Source organism: Cherax quadricarinatus, chromosome 2 (genome assembly GCF_038502225.1).
Source record: "Cherax quadricarinatus isolate ZL_2023a chromosome 2, ASM3850222v1, whole genome shotgun sequence".
Lineage (NCBI taxonomy): Eukaryota > Metazoa > Arthropoda > Malacostraca > Decapoda > Parastacidae > Cherax > Cherax quadricarinatus.
In genome coordinates, this window is record NC_091293.1 from 25,502,716 (window position 1) to 25,524,485 (window position 21,770).

Consider the following 21,770-nt stretch of genomic DNA (forward strand, 5'->3'; position numbering starts at 1 on the left):
GTGTGCCCAAGGCAGCAGTGTGCCCAGGGCAGCAGTGTGCCCAGGGTAGCAGTGTGCCCAGGGCAGCAATGTGCCCAAGGCAGAAGTGTGCCAAGGGCAGCAGTGTACCCAGGGCAGGAGTGTGCCCAAGGCAGCAGTGTGCCCAGGGCAGCAGTGTGCCCAAGGCAGCAGTATGCCCAAGGCAGCAATGTTCCCAGGGCAGCAGTGTGCCCAGGGCAGCAGTGTACCCAGGGCAGGAGTGTGCCCAAGGCAGCAGTGTGCCCAGGGCAGCAGTGTGCCCAAGGCATCAGTGTGCCCAAGGCAGCAATGTTCCCGGGGTTTCAGTGTGCCCAGGGCAGCAGGTGAGCACAACAGTAGTAGTGATAGTCTCAGTGAGCCTCCCACGCACCCCCTACCATCAACATTGTTCAGTCCTCGATCAGATAACCAAAAGCTACAGCTGTGGGTCATCATGTGACTAAGACCCGCGTCAAGAAACGCTGGTCCTGTTTCCTGTCAAATGTTTAGTAACCTGAATCTACCTTCTTCCTGTCCCTATCCTGCTCTCCAAGCTCCACTTTCTCATCCCCTCCCAAATCCTCCAATCCAATCCCTCTCTGTATATGTTCATGTGTAGATATAACATAAGAACATAAGAAAGGAGGAACACTGCAGGAGGCCTGTTGGCCCATACTAGGCAGGTCCTTTACAATTCACATGTGAACATTCATCTATGTACGTTTGTAACTGGTATAAACCTTGGTAATAAATACCGACAAGTTGGTTTAGAAAGACACGTAAGCAAACACTATAACATATTTATTAGAAAACGTTTCGGTCCTGGGACCTTGATCACTTCTAACATACAGAGGTATGTAACTATCATGCGGAATAAAGTAGCAATTGTTTTTTTAATTTTATTTAAAGGAAAACGGGAAATGAGGAAAAATCGTTAAGAGGCTCGAGTCATTATATATACTTAAGCTTATGTATTCGTTATCATCTACTGATGTACTATATTCTGAATTGTAATATCCATATTCCTCTTCCCCTTCTTTTCTTCCCTCTCTTTCCTCTGTCTCTTGTGTATAATTTATCTTATCATCACTCTGGAATGATGAAGATATCGTCAAATATTCAATTTCTCCGGTGTATAGGAAAGTTCTTCTGAGAGATGGGAATGCCTAAGTGACAGTAACTCTGTCTATGCTGGAACGAAATCTCCCAAGCTGCTGCAGAAGATGAATCCTTGTTGGAATACTGGACGATATCTTCATTGTCCTACTGAAGTCTCCCAGCTCAGGCTGACAGATTTCAGCTCGTTGTATGAATCCCATCCTGCGTGATGGACTGTGACAGGGAAACAGTTAGCTTATATTCCCTGTGTGTAACTATCGTATAGAATAGGTTAGATGAACACTGTTGATGTATTTTTTTTTTTTTAATAAATAACCTCTCCTTCCTTCCTTTACGTCTCAACCCTCCCCACTTTTCCCGCCCTCCCCGCCTTCCCCACCCTCCCCACCATCCCCCACCCTCTCCTCGCCACACTCACCCCACTATGTCACAGCATCACAAATGTTGACTCACTCATCACTCATCGCTGCCGCAAGAGTGCACTCATCAACTCTAATATGCAACAACGTTTCGTATTTGTGTGTGTGAAGCATTTGCTCAATTGATTTAAATAAACTTTTGTGTATCAAACTCTGGTTTGTCTCCTAGCTGAAGATGATACAATGTGAGAAACACGAGTTGTGTTTCAGAATATAATGCTTCCTCCTTCTCTCTATCTTGTGTATAAATGAACAACCAGAAGTAGATCAAGCGGCATAATGTATATCTCTATATCTTGTTGCTCAAGGTACGTCTATCCAGGGGCGTAGTTAGTCAGAGGAGTGAAGACAGGAATGCTTTCCTGAGACCGAGACTAGGCCCGTTTATATATTATAAGCCAACACTATATTATTTTCTATATAATATGTCTGGTGCAGGTTGGTCAGATAAGACTGAGCGTCCCAGACCGCTTGCTGCTGCTCATCATAAACAAATATATTAAAAGTAGCTGGACTGCTTTAATAAAAATCTGAACTTATCTAGTGAGGCTCGTTCGGATTTGCAGAAAATTCTTATTTATAAGAAAACCTTTGAGTGCGTCCTTATAGTTTCAGTTTACTGGGGAGTTTTAAGAACCATTGTCTACGGTAATAAAAATGGTCAAGTCAGAAAGAAGTTCAGCAATAGACATTGAGGTTAAAATTTAGAATCCTTGTTGGAAGACTTTGTTTCTTCAAGAAGTAAGAGGGATGCAATGTTATCAGAGTGTAAGCTTGTTGGAAACAATGTTATCAAAGTGTAAGCTTGTTGGAAACAATGTTATCAAAGTGTAAGCTTGTTGGAAACAATGTTATCAGAGTGTAAGCTTGTAGATGAATGGTTCAGAGAACCGACACGTTGATAAATTAGACACATGTGCAACTCTTGGGTATCTTTATTGAGGAAACGCTTCGCCACACAGTGGCTTCATCAGTCCATACGTAGGAGAAACTTGAAGAACAGGAGGAGAATGAGGTAATCAGTCCCTCAACCTTGAGTCGATGTGTTCAGTCCATCAATCTTGAATAGAATACGGCATATCAGCGGAGAAGCAGCTTATAAACCGTATGGCAGGAGAGGTGCAGCCTAATTCTTGGGCACGACCTACTTCCACATTGAACAAGTGTGACTCGAACTATGACTGCTGCACCTCTCCTGCCATACGGTTTATAAGCTGCTTCTCCGCTGATATGCCGTATTCTATTCAAGATTGATGGACTGAACACATCGACTCAAGGTTGAGGGACTGATTACCTCATTCTCCTCCTGTTCTTCAAGTTTCTCCTACGTATGGACTGATGAAGCCACTGTGTGGCGAAGCGTTTCCTCAATAAAGATACCCAAGAGTTGCACATGTGTCTAATTTATCAAAGTGTAAGCTTGTTGGAAACATTGTTATCAGAGCGTAAGCTTGTTGGAAACATTGTTATCAGAGCGTAAGCTTGTTGGAAACAATGTTATCAAAGTGTAAGCTTGTTGGAAACAATGTTATCAAAGTGTAAGCTTGTTGGAAACAATGTTATCAAAGTGTAAGCTTGTTGGAAACAATGTTATCAGAGTGTAAGCTTGCTGGAAACAATTTTATCAGAGTGTAAGCTTGCTGGAAACAATGGTATAACAGCCCCAATGTCGAGGAAGAAGAAAGGTTGGGAATTTCAAAGATGAAATAAATATCGAGAAAATGTCTAATGTCTTATACGTTCTTCCGGACTGTTTTACTGGAGACATGACAAGATAAGATAAGATTTCGTTCGGACTTTTAACCCCGAAGGGTTAGCCACCCAGGATAACCTAAGAAAAGCAGTGCGTCTTCGAGGACTGTCTGTCTTATTTCCGTTGGGGTCTTCAATCTTGTCCCCCAGGATGCGACCCACACCAGTCGGCTATCACCGAGGTACTTACTTGCTGCTAAGTGAACAGGACAACAGGTGTACGGAAACGCGTCGAAATGTTGCTACCCCGCTGGGAATCGAACCCGGGACCTCCGTGTGTGAAGCGAGAGCTTTGCCAGGCAGACCACGGGGTCACCCATCACAAGGCATCATGATGGAAGCCAGAGCAGAATTTCAGTGTTTTATGGAAATATCCTCTAATGAGTGCCGATGCTGTAAAAGAAAAAGCTAGAAATCTTTGCGGTAAATACAGCATAGATGTGTCCAAGCCTCTAGTGAGAGACGTCATTTAAAAAGTATTCGTAATATAAATCTGTAAAAAACTTACCAACATGTCATTTACGTAACAGTTTATGTCACTTGAATCTCATTTTTTTTAGGCAATGCATTCATTATATTGAGAATATGTTTGGACTCTTCCATTAGAGACTGTAGAGGCACAATGTACTTTCATTACTCTGGGAAGAGGAAGAGAAAATTTACAGAGATCAACTGTTCGCCAGAGTCTGCTGAACAGTTGAAGTATTTTGAAAATGAAAGCTAGTTCTAATTTTAAAGGTAATGATTTGTTTGTTGTCAGTAAAGTATAAAGAATGTTCTTTATAATAGTAGCTACTCTCAGGGTATATTTGCATAAAACAGTGTAATAGTTTAGTGGTGCCATATTACTGTGATTTTCACTTGTTACGAATTTCAGGTCCTCTACTGTGTCCATTTTTATGTTCTTGTCAGGATTATATGATCTGGGAGAATTATTTGCTACATATATTGTTTATAAAAATTTCTGAATCTAAAACTTTAGTATCTAAGTGTTGTGATCAGCCTTATAAACTCGAAGATTCATGGCATTATATTATATTTCAATTAAAAAACATAAGAATATTACCTTTTTGTCAATCCACTGAGTGAGTGATGATAGAAGTGTTTCTGCTTTTTCTAGTCACTCTACCTTGACGTGAAACAACCGATGTGTTAAAACATAGTCCATCTTCACTCTGCTTGTAATAAATGAAATGCTCAATTTTATATATTGTTCGATTTTTATTCAAGATATGTCTTACAGCTTAGGGTGAGTCTTGTAATTGTGCTCGCTTCCGAAAATACCCGGGTTCGAATCCTGGGTGAGTCGAGACGTGCAGGCAAGTCTATTTACACATGTTTATCAATCAGTATATATCCTGTGTAATTCTAATGTGGGTCTGACCCTGGGGAAGAAACCCTAGTGACCTATAACTGAAATAAGCCACATTTATTAGCGTTTTTTGCATCAATATAATCTGTCTCTCTCAAGAAGTAACAATATAATATGAATGGTTAGCAGAGCATTACCCAGTTCTCCCCTTCAATAATATTTAAGTGTAAGCCAAATCATTGACAACAGACTAATAGCACTGTGTGTCCGACAGAGGTGGTGATGGAGGTGGGGTGTCCGTACGGGTGTGCTCAGTGTACGCCCATCAACGGGTGTCTGTCGTGCAAGCCGCCCTTCTCCCTGCTGCTCCACAGGGAGGGCGCCAGGCAGACTGCCTCCTGCACCCGCGTCTGCCCCTCCGGCTTCTACAAGCTCAAAAGGAACAAGAAGAGAGGATTCTGCGCTAGTAAGTTGTGTTTCCAAGTTTCTTTTGTGAGGTAGTGGGCCTAGGTGCAGTGGTGTTACGGAGTGGGTGAGGTAATGGGTGTTGGTGAGATGGTATTACTGAGTGGGTGAGGTAGTGGGTCTAGGTGCGGTAGTTAGTGTTACCAGCGGCTCTGGCCTTCTAACTAAACAGTCGAGTTGAATCGTTTAGTCTGAAGACACAGACACGCTGTAGAAGAAACTTTTATTAGGGCACCGTTTCACTCTGCAAGGGAATGATTACCCCCAATAAAAGCTTGTTCAGCAGCTCGTGCCTTTGCCGTAACTTTTGTGGGCAATACGCTATTTTATTCACAGTGGTCAGTGTTATAGTATGAATTAGCTTTTACAAGCTAGTCATCAAGCCAGAGTGACAATCTAAGCAAGTCGTCAGTCACCTCAAGCAGAGAGAGAAGTCATCTTGCCAGTCTCCAAGCTTGGGAGGGGTACAGTCTCAAAGGCTGGGAGAAATACAGCTTCGAGACAAGACTCACACAATGATCCTGAGGGTCCTCAGGTTATCTGCGCTCGGGTGTGGCACTGATACATAATACATTGTATAATAGCTTAGAGAACTTCTAAAATTGTATTAGCTTCTCTTCAATTAGCACTGGTGGGCGATGAGTTATATATTTTTTTTTCTTGATTTAATCTACAAATAAAGACAAATATTTTAAATGATGAATACATTCTGGTTGATCTGCTTAGGAAAAAAATCAATTATTTATAGGTTCCTAACCATCTTGTAAGCAATTCTCTCTCTCTCTCTCTTTCACACACACACACACACACACACACACACACACACACACACACACACACACACACACACACACACACACACACACACACACACACACACACACACACACAGGAACTGTGACTACACCTCTGCAAGCACATACAGGTGAGTACACACGCTCGCTCACGAACGTACACCTAACTTCGAAAATGGAGACCATGATAGTATGAGGATTTCATATACAGAGTGCCATGGGAAAGGAGGCTAGAAGGAAAGACAGGAAATGACATGATAGAATATGTAGCTGGAAAGCAAAGAAAAAAATGATACCCGGAAACAGAAGAAGCACAAGCAAAAAGAGAATGAGCCCGTGACTCACTCTCAGGTGTAAGGAGACAAAAGCTGATAGTGTAAGAACATAGAAGACATATATAAAACAAAGAAAGCCATAGAATAAGGAAGCAATCAGAAGAGCCAGAAACTAATATGCATGGGTAAAAAGAGAGGCTGCAAGGCAATCTGAGACTAACACAGCATCAAATGCCTAATATGAGCCAAAGTTGAAAGAAGGCAACTGTGAAGGACCAGGTAATAAGACTGAAGAAGGAAGGAGAGGAACTCGTTAGGAATGACAATGAGAGGAACTGAACAAAAAATTTAGGGAGGCATTTTCAGTGGCATCAGAAACATTGCCAGAGAGTCAAAGAGAGAGAGAAAAAAAAAGTGCACCAACTGGACACAACACTCACAAAGGGAGGAGATATGAAGTAAATACTGAGTGAATTAGATACCTCGAAGGCGATGGGACGAGACAACATTTCTTCATCGGTTCCGCCAGAGAGAGCAAAGGAAATGTGTGAACCACTTGCATCGATTTTCAACAAATCCATTGAAACAGGTCAGCTGTTAGCGGTCTGGACAACAACCAATGTAGTCCCAATATTTAAAAAGGACAGACAGGCGGCAGTGAACTACAGGACAGTGTCATTAACATGCATAGTTTGCAAAGCTATTGAAAAGATTATCAGAAGAGTAACGAAGAACTTTGAAAAAAGTGGATTCATAAACAACAACCAGCATGATTTTCGAGATGGTAAATCCTGTCTGGCAAATCAGCTTGAGTTCTATGATAAAGTAACGAAGATTAGTCAGGAGAGACAGGGATGGGTGGACTTTATATTTGTTGATGTAAGAAGGAATTCAATACAGTATCCCACAAGAGATTGGCATAAAAGGTAGAGGAGGCAGTAATTACAGGGTAAAGACTACACTGGATTAAGGAATACTTACCTTGAAGTGAACAATGACTTGCTGTCAGAGAGGAGGTATCGGAATGGGCGATAGTGGCGAGTAGGGTTCCATAAAGGTCAATGTTAGACCAGTACTGTTTCTTATGTATGTAAACGATATGACAGAGGAAATCAAGTCAGAGGTGTCTGTTTGCAGATGAAATGACACTAATAAGGAGAATACAAACACAAGTAGACCAGGGAAGATTCCAAATGGATATTGTTGAGAATTTTGGCCTTACCTGCTGTGTTTTTTATAACTATATATAATGAACACTTAGCTGATGATTGACAGCAAATCGTCTACACAGCCGCCCCTGCAGATGAGGTCTAGATGCTGTCGAAACCATCACAACATTGGGCTGTCAAGAGATACAATTTGTAAGTATAAAGAAGGAGGGGTGTTAATGTTGCAGTTTAAAAACTGTAGTGTAAAGCACCCTTCTGGCAAGACAGTGATGGAGTGAATGATGGTGAAAGTTTTTCTTTTTCGGGCCACCCTGCCTTGGTGGGAATCGGCCGGTGTGATAATAAAAAAAAAAAAAAATAAAAATTACCCCTAGGGGGTGTTATGTCAGCATATTTCATTCGATGATGGCTGACGAAATACCTACTTGTTTGGACTCAAAAGTCCACACCTTACTGCCGATTATAGGTTGATTACAAACTCCTTGTGACTCAAGAATTGCGCAATCCCCCGATCTACAAGAAATTCGTAACATACCTTGCTCTTTGTAACGTGAGCTATGGTGTTCTCAACACCTTCGACAGATATCAGTGACTTGATAGAAGCTGAAGTGTCCTTGGATGTCCACGTCTTCCATTGTCTAGGAAACGCACACTGGTACACTATGTTCCACAAGATTTGTCTTTATTGTTCACAATGTATCACAAGAGAAGCTGATCACACTTCTATTAAGTGTTTGTGTTAGAGACACTTTGTTCACACTAACGCACAGATCAGTATCCTGGCGTCAGTGTCACTCTCCATAGAGTCAAAGATAGTCTGCCAGACGCCACAGCGCTCCATGCCGTCACTGCCCCCAGCACAAAAAAAAAACGCTGACCTAGTACCTTGCATCCTTGTCACCTCCTCGATGAAGCAAAGCAGAATGTTTGTTTCTTGCTGTCTTAATCATAGACAACAATGTACACTATCTTTACTATGGTAATAAAGTGGGAGCAGGATTTTCCTTAATTGTCCTGCTTAAGTAAGAATGTATTGTCTCTTATAAAAATACACTTTGCAACACCGCTGCAAGGAGCAGAGGTCACTTGACTACGTGGCATAGCATCTGTGATCAATTACTCACTCTAGCAGTAAACAAGATGCTCACCCCCTCTGAGTGGCCCCTCAGGGCTGAGAGGGCTTGGCCCCTCAGGGCTGAAAGGGCTGAAGGGGGCTGATACCCCCCTCCTGGAGAAAATTTCTCCACACTGGGGGGCGGCGGAGGTTCGCTGCAGGTGAACTATTCATCACTTAACATTAATTTGATTTTCTCACTCGCCACCACTGCTGCTTGTCTTTTCTGAACAGCTTTAGTCTGTGCAGTTTCTGGAGAATCACTAATTTTGTTTTCAACACTGTGTAATTCTAACGGCACTAGTTTATTTATTGTCCGCTTATTCACTACACCTTTGCTCAAAACATCAACTGTCCTGATGATTCCATTTGCATCAGGATATATGGTCACAATTTTTCCAAGTGGCCATTGGGACCTCGGACCATCATTGTCGATAATCACTATGTCACCAGGTCTTAAGGACTTATGATTTTCAGGAACACCAGCTCCATAGAAGTGTTCTCTCAATGAGGTGAGATAGTCTTCTCGCCAAATTTTCTCCCAACATTCAATCACTTTATTAAGGTGTTTGAATTTACGTCTGAGTTGCTCAGGTTCGAAATAAGTAGGATCCTCTATGATTTCTTCATCATTCATGGGAGGAACAGGTTCGAGCCTTCTGCCATGGAGTAAATGAGATGGACTTAACACTTCTAAATTGTCCAGATCATCGATAACATAAGTTAGAGGTCTGTTGTTGACTCTATTTTCTATTTCAGTCACAACTGTACGGAATTCTTCTAAGTCTATTCTCTGACGATGAAGAGTCTTCCTTAAACAACGCTTTACAATGCCGATCATTCTTTCATAAAATCCTCCGTGCCATGGAGATTTAGGAGGAATGTATCTCCAACGACATCTGCGTTGATTCAGCATCTGTTGTACTTCTGGTTGATCAAAGATCTTGCTGATATAAGCACCACCAGCAACAAAGTTCGTTGCATTATCTGAAATCATCAGTCTGGGACATGCCCTTCTGGCTGCAAACCTTCTGAATAATTTGATAAAAGTTTCAGCAGACATGTCAGTGGCTACTTCTAGATGTACTGCTCTAGTCGTAGCACAAGTGAACAAACAGATGTACACCTTGATGGGAACTTTGTCAACTGTTTTGGTTAAAATTATTGGTCCAGTGTAATCTACACCTGTCACCTCAAATGGAGTGATATGACAAACTCTTTCAGAGGGATATGGAGGTGGACCTGGATACTGACATACTCGCATATCGTAGTGACGACAAGTAATACAGTCCTTTATTTGTTTTTTCACACTTTGTCGACCTTGAGGTATCCAGTAGGATTGTCGTATATGACAAAGTGTGTCAGCTACCCCACCATGTAACACGTTACTGTGGGCGTTTTGCACAATCAGTTTTGTTAGCCAATGATTCTTGGGGATCAATATTGGATGTATGGCTTCTTTAGGTAGTGAAGAATTATGAATTCTTCCTCGACATCTCATAATCTTTTCTGAGTCGAGATAAAGTCCTAAAGAATTAATCATAACAGGTTTCTTTGGGGATTTATCTTGTGTTTCTAGAAATTTATATTCTGTAGAGAAAACGTCTTTCTGTATTAGTTTCACCCAGTATTTAATGGGTTCAAGACATTCATAATCAGGTTTTATTCCTTTAATGAATTTAAAGACAAGAGCTGTAACTCTTAAGAGTTTACCCAAAGATGAGTATTTAGATCCATCAATGACTATTTCTGTTGTGTCTGCAGTATTTACACAACTTATTTCTGCTGTGTTCAAGCAGACTGTTTCTTCTGGCATAATGTGAGCTTTTTGCTGATGCCAGTTATTTTCATCAGAGAGCCAGTTCGGTCCGTGGAGCCATAATTTATTATCCACAAATTTCTTAAGTGGGACACCACGTGACAACATGTCAGCTGGATTCTCTTGGGTAGAGACGTGAAGAAAGAGATAATCTCTCTGCATCTCTTTTATTTCTGCTACTCTGTTCTGTACATAGACCAAGTTACTCTTATTATTTCTTAACCACTGGAGAACTGCTTCATTATCACTCCAGATCACGGTTTTTTCAATAGTGAGATGATCAAGTACTTTGTTGAGATAGACAGCTAATTTTGTACCTACATAGAGTGCTGTCAGTTCCAATTGTGGTACTGTTCTGACCTTCAAGGGTGCTACCCTGGCCTTTGAAGTAATTAGTGTACTTCCTTCAGCATTACTCATGTAAGCTACAGCGCCATAACCTCTGGTTGACGCATCACAGAACACAAGTAATGTGTACTTGTTTCCCTCTTGACCTATTTGTCTGGGAAATTTAATTTGATGAAGTTGCTTAAACTCCTTGGATATTTCATCCCATGCTTGACTCATTTCTAGAGGCAAGTTCTCATCCCATCCAATTTTGAGTTTCCATGCATCTTGTATAAGCATTTTACCCTTTATGGTAATTGGTGAGACGAGTCCTAGAGGATCAAAACATTGTGATACCTCTGACAGTAAACTACGTTTAGTGAGTGTACTGCATGATTTATTGTTTATCCTTTTGAGACTCAAAGTATCTTCCTGTGTGTTCCAATTAAGTCCCAGCATATTGTTGCAATCAGGAATTTCAGTTTCAGGGAAATCTTCTTTGATAAGTTCCCTTAATTGCTTTGAATTTGTATTCCACATCCTTAGAGGCATGTTTGCTTCTTTCATCTCCTTGTTAGCTTCTCTGAATAAGGATTTCAAATCCTCCTCTTTATTCACAGTACCTTGAAGATTGTCCACATAGAAACTTTTCTTTAAGATTTCTTTGAAGGGACTTTCAGATTTCTTCAAATGTGTATTTAGAGTAGCTTCTAGTAAGAATGGAGAGGATGTTGCACCAAACAATACTGATTTGAAACGATAAGTTTTCACAGGACTTTGAAGATCATGTGGATTTTCAGGCCACAAGAATCGAGTATAATCTCTATCTATTTCTTGTAGTCCTACTCTTAAGAAAGCCTTGGAAATATCAGCCGTGTAGGCATATGGGTTTGTGCGAAATTTCATAAGCACGTCTCCAAGCTTCTCAGTTAGTGAGGGTCCGGTCATCAGACAGTCATTAAGACTTGCTACATCTTTATTTGCACGTGCGCTGCAATTATATACAACACGTAGTGGAGTGGTTTCAGAATCTTTTCTGACTCCATGGTGCGGGAGATAATGAGCGTTTGTCTTCAACTTATCTTCGACTATTTCCTCAATGAATTTATTGTCCAACTGTTCTTGTATGATATTATCATAGACAGTCAGTAGCTCTGGATTCTTCCTGAGCTCATGTATTTGTGCTTTCATCTGTCCGAAAGCCATGCGATAATTGCTAGGCAGATGTGGTGGATTTAATTTCCATGGTAACCTAACCCAATACTGTCCATCTTTATATTTGACAGTGTCCAAATATTGGTTATAAGTCTGAGACTCTTGTGGGCTTGGTTTATTTACATCAATACCTATCGCATCTAAATCCCACAACTTATCAACTGGTTCATTCATTTCTTCCAGTAATGATAATTTTTGCTGTGGTACATGATCAGCGGTTATTCTCGTAACTAGTACATTTTCCACTGAATCAATATCAGCTTCTTTCCCACTTTGAGAGGGAATGGGACCACATATCATGTGGCCTCCTGCCGTTTTCAGCAAGTGAACATCATGTTTACTTACTATATTTTGCACAAAACAGTGATAATAATCACTTCCAATGATTAAATCAATTGGACTAATTGTGTCCGTCTGTATGTCAGGACAGGCTAACTTGACCTTAGCTGCTTTCAGTGCTGCAACTGTTTCTTTTAATCCCTGGATCTGCACAGACTTAGGTAAATCATCTACTACCACAGCTTCTACTGTCTTTTTCCTGTTTCCTAGACCAACAGTGATTCTGGCTAGGTCATATGTCTGTTTACCAGAATTGTGGAAAAAACCAGCTATATCTAACTGTATTTTGGCATAGGGTTGTTTATTCAGTTTCTGCAACACTGATCTTCTTATGAAGGACCTTTGTGAGCCTTGATCAAATAGTGTTAGCACATTGGTTTTGTGTAATTTATTAGATAACTCAACTCGAGCTATCGGGAGAGCAGTTGCTTTAAACTTATCTCTAACATTTAATGCTGTTGCTTGTTGACTTCCTGATTCTGTGGAAGTCTGCTGCTGTTCAGCAAAAGTATTTGGACATAATGCTGTATGATGCATACCCTTGCATTTAAAACACTTCTTCAGTGAGCATTTACCTCCCTTGTGTTCACCTAAACACTTGATGCATCTTTTCAGCTGATGAACACGTTGTTTACGTGCCTCCATTGATGTGTATTGACTACAATACTGTGCCCAATGTGTTCCATCACAAAGTACACATTTTGGAGTACGTTTATGTATGACAGTCTGTTTACTGTCTATTGTATTCACAGCTTGATAAATGCCTATATGGGATTTCCCATTATGTGGTTTAGTGGGAGTAGGTATACTCTTTTTATACTGAGTTGAAGGTTTATTATCCACTGGATTTGTGGATTTTTCGTCTTGTCTCGTTGCTTGCATGCATGAAACTACTGTTTGTAAACCATTGCTAATTTCTTCACAAGTGAAATAGCGTTTATTGAACATAATATTTAATCGTTCAATAGTTTGTGGTGACAGCTTATCCTGTACAATACCACTGATAAACCAATCACATTGTCTTAGGTCATATTTAGCACCTAGAGATCTGAGACTATTGTCTAATGTAATTCTAAATGCCTGTAAGTCTGAAAAACAATGTTTGGGTGGCTTCAAGCTTGATATTAAGACTGCATGTCTAACTCTGGCCTTGTCATCATCAAAGTAATTGTCTGCTAAGACACGTAAGGCTATTTGATAATTGCCTTTGACCACCGGAAATGACTTAATCAGTTCATAGGGTTCTCCCTTCACAAGACATTTAAGGTAATTGAACTTAGCAATCTCATCTATGTCAGTTCGTGAATTTACTATGGATTGAAAACCACTAATGAATTCTTCATAATTATGACCTTGGAAAATAGGTAATGACAATGTAGGTAAGCTTGGTAATGGGACACTTGCTGTTGTTACAGGTGTAACAGGTGGTTGCCCACTAGTTATAGTAGGTCTCTGTGACAGAGTTTTACGACAGATAGCCTGTACTCCTGTCCACCTTAATTGTTGATCACTAAAAGTATCCAAAACATTTTTAATTTCATCCTCAGATGGATCTGATTCAAGAAATTTATTTTCATAATGTGTATAGTCTGAATTAATTATTTCCAGACGTTGTGTAAATAATCCAAACTTGACCTCAAGATCATCAAAATCTATGTTTGTATCTTGAGTTAATCCTATACAGACTGAAATTAGATTTTCTAATTGTGTAATCTTAGTCTGTAAAGTCTGAAACTGAGTTTTCAAACAAGCCATTTTTAATGGTATACTGAAAATTCTAGCACCACACTTAGAGTGTTTATAAAACACTGTACTGCTATAGACAGCTGAGTTTTTGTTATGCTTAAGTCAGCAATAATCGAGTCAGACACTACTGACCCACTAAGCTTAACCTCAGGGTCAATGACCATGAAGGGTACAGGGTACATGAGTCTGGTGTTTATGGCTTAGAGTTTTGCTGTGTTAGCCTGCCAGGATAATTAATCGTAAATAACGATGTTATACACTTCATTCACTATACACTATAAATGTCACTGTATAACTGTAATCACACGTGAATATTACTTACACATATATAAATTTCACTGTTAATATATATTTGAAAGCTTACACTTTATATATAAGTTCCTTTAATATAACAGGTAGATCTATAAGAAACAAACTTTAACACAATCTTGTCTCTTAATTTCTGTCTATAAACATTATAAACACTATGTGTATATATACACTCAGACAAACAACATCACTTGGTGGTGTTGTCTTAATCAGCGATTTCTCCAGATTGGAGCAGTGGGTGCAGGATGTGGGTGAGTCACCCAGCTCCCGTTTTCTTTGGGTGTCCACTGGGTGAGCGCCCGTTTTCTTTTGGGTGAACGCTGGGTGAGCGCCCGTTTTCTTTTGGCTGCCCATTCTCTGTGATTGAGTCTGGAGGGACTCATTTATACTGATTTATATTGTAAACACAAGTTTTACAGCTTTTTTCGAAGGACCTTGGCTCATAGGTTATTTGTACACTGTAGTACAACATGTTTGGACCACAGTGTGGTCTTTATCCGGTTCGAAGGACCAAAACTCTGTTGAGAATTTTGGCCTTACCTGCTGTGTTTTTTATAACTATATATAATGAACACTTAGCTGATAAATGACAGCAAATCGTCTACACAGCCGCCCCTGCAGATGAGGTCTAGATGCTGTCGAAACCATCACAACATTGGGCTGTCAAGAGATACAATTTGTAAGTATAAATTACCCCTAGGGGGTGTTATGTCAGCATATTTCATTCGATGATGGCTGACGAAATACCTACACCTTACTGCCGATTATAGGTTGATTACAAACTCCTTGTGACTCAAGAATTGCGCAATCCCCCGATCTACAAGAAATTCGTAACATACCTTGCTCTTTGTAATGTGAGCTATGGTGTTCTCAACACCTTCGACAGATATCGGTGACTTGATAGAAGCTGAAGTGTCCTTGGATGTCCACGTCTTCCATAGTCTAGGAAACGCACACTGGTACACTATGTTCCACAAGATTTGTCTTTATTGTTCACAATGTATCACAAGAGAAGCTGATCACACTTCTATTAAGTGTTAGTGTTAGAGACACTTTGTTCACACTAACGCACAGATCAGTATCCTGGCATCAGTGTCACTCTCCATAGAGTCAAAGATAGTCTGCCAGACGCCACAGCGCTCCATGCCGTCACTGCCCCCAGCACAAAAAAAAAAACGCTGACCTAGTACCTTGAATCCTTGTCACCTCCTCGATGAAGCAAAGCAGAATGTTTGTTTCTTGCTGTCTTAATCATAGACAACAATGTACACTATCTTTACTATGGTAATAAAGTGGGAGCAGGATTTTCCTTAATTGTCCTGCTTAAGTAAGAATGTATTGTCTCTTATAAAAATACACTTTGCAACACCGCTGCAAGGAGCAGAGGTCACTTGTCTACGTGGCATAGCATCTGTGATCAATTACTCACTCTAGCAGTAAACAAGACACTCGCCCCCTCTGAGTGGCCCCTCAGGGCTGAGAGGGCTTGGCCCCTCAGGGCTGAAAGGGCTGAAGGGGGCTGATACCCCCTTCCTGGAGAAAATTTCTCCACAGATATGAACTAGCTGCATGATTGGTCTGACAAGTGGCTGCTCGAATTCAATCCCAGGAAATACATAGTTATGAAAATCGGAGAAAGGCAAAGGTGTACAGAAACGTTGTACAGGCTCACGGGATAAAGGCTGCAAACCTTCCTGAAGGAGAAGGACTTCGCGGGTGAACATAGTTCCAAGTATATAGCCTGAGATACACATGAACCGAAAAATTGGAGCAGCAAGGCCAGACTGACAAATTTAAGATTAGATTCAGAAACATCAACATACACAGTATATGTCAAGCCCATCTTGAGAGTATGCAGCACCAGTATGGAACCCGCATCTGATAAAACATAAAAGAGGAATAAGCTTTGCAAAAAGACCAGTCCCAGAGCTTAGGCCATGAACTGTGAACAAAGGCTAGAGTCGATAAACCTGACAACACTTGATTCTGACGTACAAAATCTAATAGGAATTTACAGGTTGGACAGGGAGAGTCTGTTTAAAAGGTGGGTCTCAGGTATACGAGGTCACATCTGGGAGTTATAGGCACAGATGAGTCGTAGGGATGTTAGGAAATACTTCTTTAGAAGGACCTAGACAGCGAAGTGCTCTAGGCAGAATCCATATATTGCTTTAAGAATAGGTATAATAGGGCTCATGCAGCCAGGAGTGAAACCAGTAATGGTCAGAAGAGAGACGGGGCCAGGAGCTGAGAACCGACGCCTGCAATCACAATTAGGTGAGTACACACACACATACACACTGCAAGAAACCCAAAATATTGTAGCCCAGCCAATTTGGGACATCATAGAAATGGCTGTAATTATGACCATAAATTTTAAAGAGGTGGACCGGTAAGCCAGCGGAAGGCCTCGGTCAGATTAACAAAAGCTGCAGCTGTGGGTCATCATCTGACAAAGACCCGCGTCGGAAAACACTTGTCCTGCTTCCTGACGAACCTTACCTAACTTTACCTTACCAACTTGAGACACACCAGAATTAGTCTGATTATTATTATTATTATTATTATCATTATTATTATTATTATTATTATTAGTAGTAGTAGTAGTAGTAGTAGTAGTAGAAGTAGTAGTAGTAGTAGTAGTAGTAGTAGCAGTAGTACAAGTAGTAGCAGTAGAAGTGGTGGTCGTAGAACTACTGTAGTGTTGTTGTTTTTGTTATTTTATTACTATTATTATAATTATTATTAGTAGTAGATAAATTCATTGAGAAGCTCTGAATATAACGAGGTCATGTATCAAGTTTAAAACCAAAACTTGAGAGGGTTGTCCTTGAATCAAGACCACTTCACTGTATTGTCGTTTAATTGTTTCCGCAAGTGTTGTAAGTTACTCGTGAATTATTCCAGCCGTGGTGTTGTAAGTTAGCTGTCAATTATTCCAGCCATGGTGCTACAAGTTAGCTGTGAATTGTTCCAGCCATTGTGTTATAAGTTACATGTGAACTATTCCAGCCTTGGTGTTATAAGTTAGCTGTGAATTGTTCTACACATAGTGTTATAAGTTAGCTTTGAATTGTTACAGCCATGGTATAATAGGTTAGCTGTCATTTGTTCCAGCTATGGTGTTATAAGTTAGCTGTGAACTGTTCCAGCCATGGCGTTATAAGCTAGCTGTGAACTGTTAAAGCCATGGTGTTATAAGTTAGCTGTGAATTGTTCCAGCCATGGTGTTATAAGTTAGCTGTGAATTGTTCCAGCCATGGTGTTATAAGTTACCTGTGAATTATACCAGCCATGGTGTTATAACTTAGCTGTGAATTGTTCCAGCCATGGTGTTAATACTTAGCTGTGAATTGTTCTAGCCATGGTGTTATCAGTTAGCTGTGAATTATACCAGAGATGGCGTTACGACTTAGCTGTGAATTGTTCCAGATATGGTCTTATAACTTAGCTGTGAATTGCTCCAGACATTGTGTTCTAAGTTAGCTGTAAATTATTCCAGCCATGGTGTTGTAAGATAGCTGTGAACCGTTCCAACCATGGTGTTATAGATTAGCTGTGATTTGTTCCAACTATGGTGTTATAAGTAAGCTGTGAACTGTTCCAGTCATGGTGTTATAAGTTAGCTGTGAATTGTTCCATCCACGATCTTATAACTTAGCAGTGAATTGTTCCAGCCATGGTGTTACAAGTTAGCTGTGAATTATTCCATCCACGATGTTGTAAGTTAGTCTGTGAATTGTTCCAGCAATGGTGTTATAAGATAGCTATGAACCGTTCCAGCCATGGTGTTATATATTAGCTGTGACTTGTTCCATCTATGGTTTTATAAATTAACTGTAAATTGTTCCAGCAATGGTGTTATAAGTTAGCTGTGAATTGTTCCACCCGTGGTGTTATAAGTTAGCTGTGAACAGTTACAGACATGGTGTTACAAGTTAGCTGTGAATTGTTCCAGCCATGGTGTTATAGGTGAGCTGTGAATTATTCCAGCCATGATGTTATAAGTTAGCTGTGAACTGTTCAAGCCATGATCTTATAAGTTAGCTGTGAGCTGTTCCAGACATGGTGTTACAAGTTAGCTGTCAAATGTTCCAGCCATGGTGTTACAAGTTAGCTGTGAATTATTCCAGCGAAGGTGCTATAAGTTAGCTGTGACCTGTTCCAGCCATGGTTTTATAAGTTAGCTGTGAATTCTTCCAGCCAAGTTTTTATAAGTTAGCTGTGAATTGTTCAAGTAATGGTGTTATAAGTTAGCTGTTAATTATACCAGCCATGGTGTTATAACTTAGCAGTGAATTGTTCCAGCCATGGTGTTATAAGATAGCTGTGAATTATTCCAGCTATTGTGTTATAAGTTGGCTGTCAACCGTTCCAGCAATGGTGCTATAGATTAGATGAGATTTGTTCCAGCTATATTGTTATAAGTTTGCTGTGAACTGTTCCAACCATAGTGTTATAAGATAGCTGTGAATTATTCCAGCCATGGTGTTGTAAGTTAGCTGTGAATTATTCCGGCCATGGTGTTGTAAGTTAGCTCTGACTTGTTCCAGCCATGGTGTTATAAGGTAGCTGTGAATTGTTCCAGCCATGGTGTTATAAGTTAGCTGTGAATTGTTCCAACAATTGTGTTATAAGTTAGCTGTGAATTGTTCCACACATGGTGTCATAAGTTAGCTGTGAACTGTTCAAGCCATGGTGTTATAAGTTAGCTATGCCTTGTTCCAGCCCTGCTGTTATAGGTTAGCTGTGAATTCTTCGAGCCATGATGTTATAAGTTAGCTATGAACTGTTCCACCCATCGTGTTATAAGTTAGCTGTGAACTGTTCCAGCCATGGTGTTATAAGATAGCTGTGAACTGTTCCAGACATGGTGTTATAAGTTAGCTGTGAATTGTTCCACCCGTGGTGTTGTAAGTTAGCTGTGAACTGTTCCAGCCACGGTGCTATAAGTTAGCTGTGAACTGTTCCACCCATGGTGGTATAAGTTAGCTGGGAAGTGTTCCAGCCATGGTGTTATAAATTAGCTGTGAATTTTTGCACCCATGGCATTATAAGTTAGCTGTGAGCTGTTCCAGACATGGTGTTACAAGTTAGCTGTGAATTGTTCCAGCCATAGTGTTACAAGTTAGCTGTGAATTATTCCAACCATATTGTTATAACTTAGCTGTGACCTGTTCCAGCCATGGTTTTGTAAGTTAGTTGTGAATTGTTCCAACCAGGGTTTTGTAAGTTAGCTGTGAATCGTTCCAACTATAGTGTTATAAGTTAGATGTGAATTATTCCAGCCGAGATGCTAAAAGTTAGCTGTGAATTGTTCTAGCCATAGTGTTACAAGTTAGCTGTGAATTGTTCCACCCGTTGTGTTATAAGTTAGCTGTGAATTGTTCAAGCCATGGTGCTATAAGCTAGCTGTAAAAAATTCCAGCCATGGTGTTACAAGTTACCTGTGAATTATTCCAGCCATGGTGTTATAAGTTAGCTGTGAATTGTTCCAGCTATGGTGTTATAGGTTAGCTGTGATTTCTTCCAGCTATGGTGTTATAAGTTAACTGTGAACTGTTCCAGCCATTGCGTTATAAGTTAGCTGTGAATTGTTCCACCAATGGTGTTATAAGTTAGCTGTGAATTGTTCCAGCCATTGCGTTATAAGTTAGCTGCGAATTATTCCACCCATGGTGTTATAAGTCTGCTGTGAATTGTTCCAGGCATTTCGTTATAAGTTAGCAGTGAATTGTTCCAGCCATGGTGTTATAAGTTAGCTGTGAATTGTTCCACCCATGGTGTTATAAGTTAGCTGTGAATTGTTCCATCCACGATGTTATAAGTCAGCTGTGAATTATTCCACCCATGGTGTTATAAGTTAGCTGTAAATTATTCCAGCCAGGGTGTTATAAGTTAGCTGTGAATTGTTCCACCCATGGTGTTATAAGATAGCTGTGAATCGTTCCAGCCATGGCGTTACACATTAGCTGTGAATTGTTCCAGCCATGGTGTTGGTAGGTAAGACACAAAGGCAACAGTTAGGCAACTTTATTCCGAAACGTTTCGCCTACACAGTAGGCTTCTTCAGTCGAATACAGAAAGTAGGCAGGAACAGTAGAGATGTGAAGACGATGTAATCAGTCCATCACCCTTGAAGTCGTAGAATTTTACGACTTCAAGGGTGATGGACTGATTACATCGTCTTCACATCTCTACTGTTCCTGCCTACTTTCTGTATTCGACTGAAGAAGCCTACTGTGTAGGCGAAACGTTTCGGAATAAAGTTGCCTAACTGGTGCCTTTGTGTCTTACCTACCGACCTGTCGGTATTTTATACCATTTTGATGTTCAGCCATGGTGTTGTAAGTTAGCTGTGAACTGTTCCAGCCAAGGTGTTATAAGTTAGCTGTGAATTGTTCCATCCACGATGTTATAAGTCAGCTGCGAATTATTCCACACATGGTGTTATAAGTTAGCTGTAAATTATTAAAGCCATGTTGTTATAAGTTAGCTGTGAATCGTTCCAGCCATGGTGTTACAGATTAGCTGTGAATTGTTACAGCCATGGTGTTGCAAGTTAGCTGTGAACTGTTCCAGCCAAGGTGTTATAAGTTAGCTCTGAATTGTTCCATCCACGAGGTCATAAGTTAGCTGTAAATTGTTCCAGCCATGGTGTTATAAGTTAGTTGTGAACTGTTCCAGCCATGGTGGTATAAGTTAGCTCTGACTTGTTCCAGCCTTGGTGTTATAGGTTACCTGTGAATTGTTCCAGCCATTTTGTTATAATTTAGCTGTGAATTGTTCCACCCGTGGTGTTATAAGTTAGCTGTGAACTGTTCCACCCACGTTGTTAAAAGTTAGCTGTGAACTGTTCTAGACACGGTGTCATAAGTTAGCTGTGAATTGTTCCACCCATGGTGGTATAAGTTAGCTGTGAACTGTTCCAGCCATGGTGTTATAATTTAGCTGTGAGCTGTTCCAGCCGTGGTGTTATAAATTACTTGTGAATTCTTCCACCAATGGTGTTATAAGTTAGCTGTGAACTGTTCCAGCCATGGCGTTATAAGTTAGCTGTGAGCAGTTCCAGACATGGTGTTATAAGTCAGCTGTGAATTATTCCAGCCATGATGTTATAAGTTTGCTGTTAATTGGGCCAGCCATGGTGTTAGAAGTTAGCTGTAAATTGTTCCAGCCATGGCGTTATAAGTCACTTGTGAATTGTTCTAGCCATGGAGTTATAAGTTAGCTGTGAATTATTCCAGCCATGGTGTTATAAGTTAGCTGTAAATTGTTCCAGCTATGGTGTTATAAGTTAGCTGTGAACTGTTCCAGCAATTGCGTTGTAAGTTTGCTGTGAATTATTCCATCCATGGTGTTATAAGTTAGCTGTGAATTGTTCCAGCCATGGTGCTATAAGTTAGCTGTGAATTGTTCCAGCCACGATGTTATAAATTAGCTGTGAATTGTTCCAGCCATGGTGTTATAAGTTATCTGTGAACTGTTCCAGCCACGATGTTATACGTTAGCTGAGAATCATTCCAGCAATGGTGTTATAAGTTAACTGTGAATTGTTCCAGCCATGGTGCTATAGGTTAGCTCTGATTTCTTCCAAAT

The 21,770-nt window shown here is 40.4% G+C and overlaps 1 protein-coding gene across 1 annotated transcript in view; it reads left to right on the top strand.

Annotated features, from left to right (window-relative positions):
- The first annotated feature begins 4,876 nt into the window (after positions 1-4,876).
- Positions 4,877-21,770, top strand: part of LOC128690780 (R-spondin-1) — a 110,138-nt gene continuing 93,244 nt past the window's right edge. Inside the window, exon 1 of the mRNA XM_070087718.1 lies at positions 4,877-5,065. Within this exon, the coding sequence (XP_069943819.1) occupies positions 4,882-5,065 (184 nt within the window). The 5' untranslated portion in view covers positions 4,877-4,881. The remainder of the gene's footprint in view (positions 5,066-21,770) is intronic.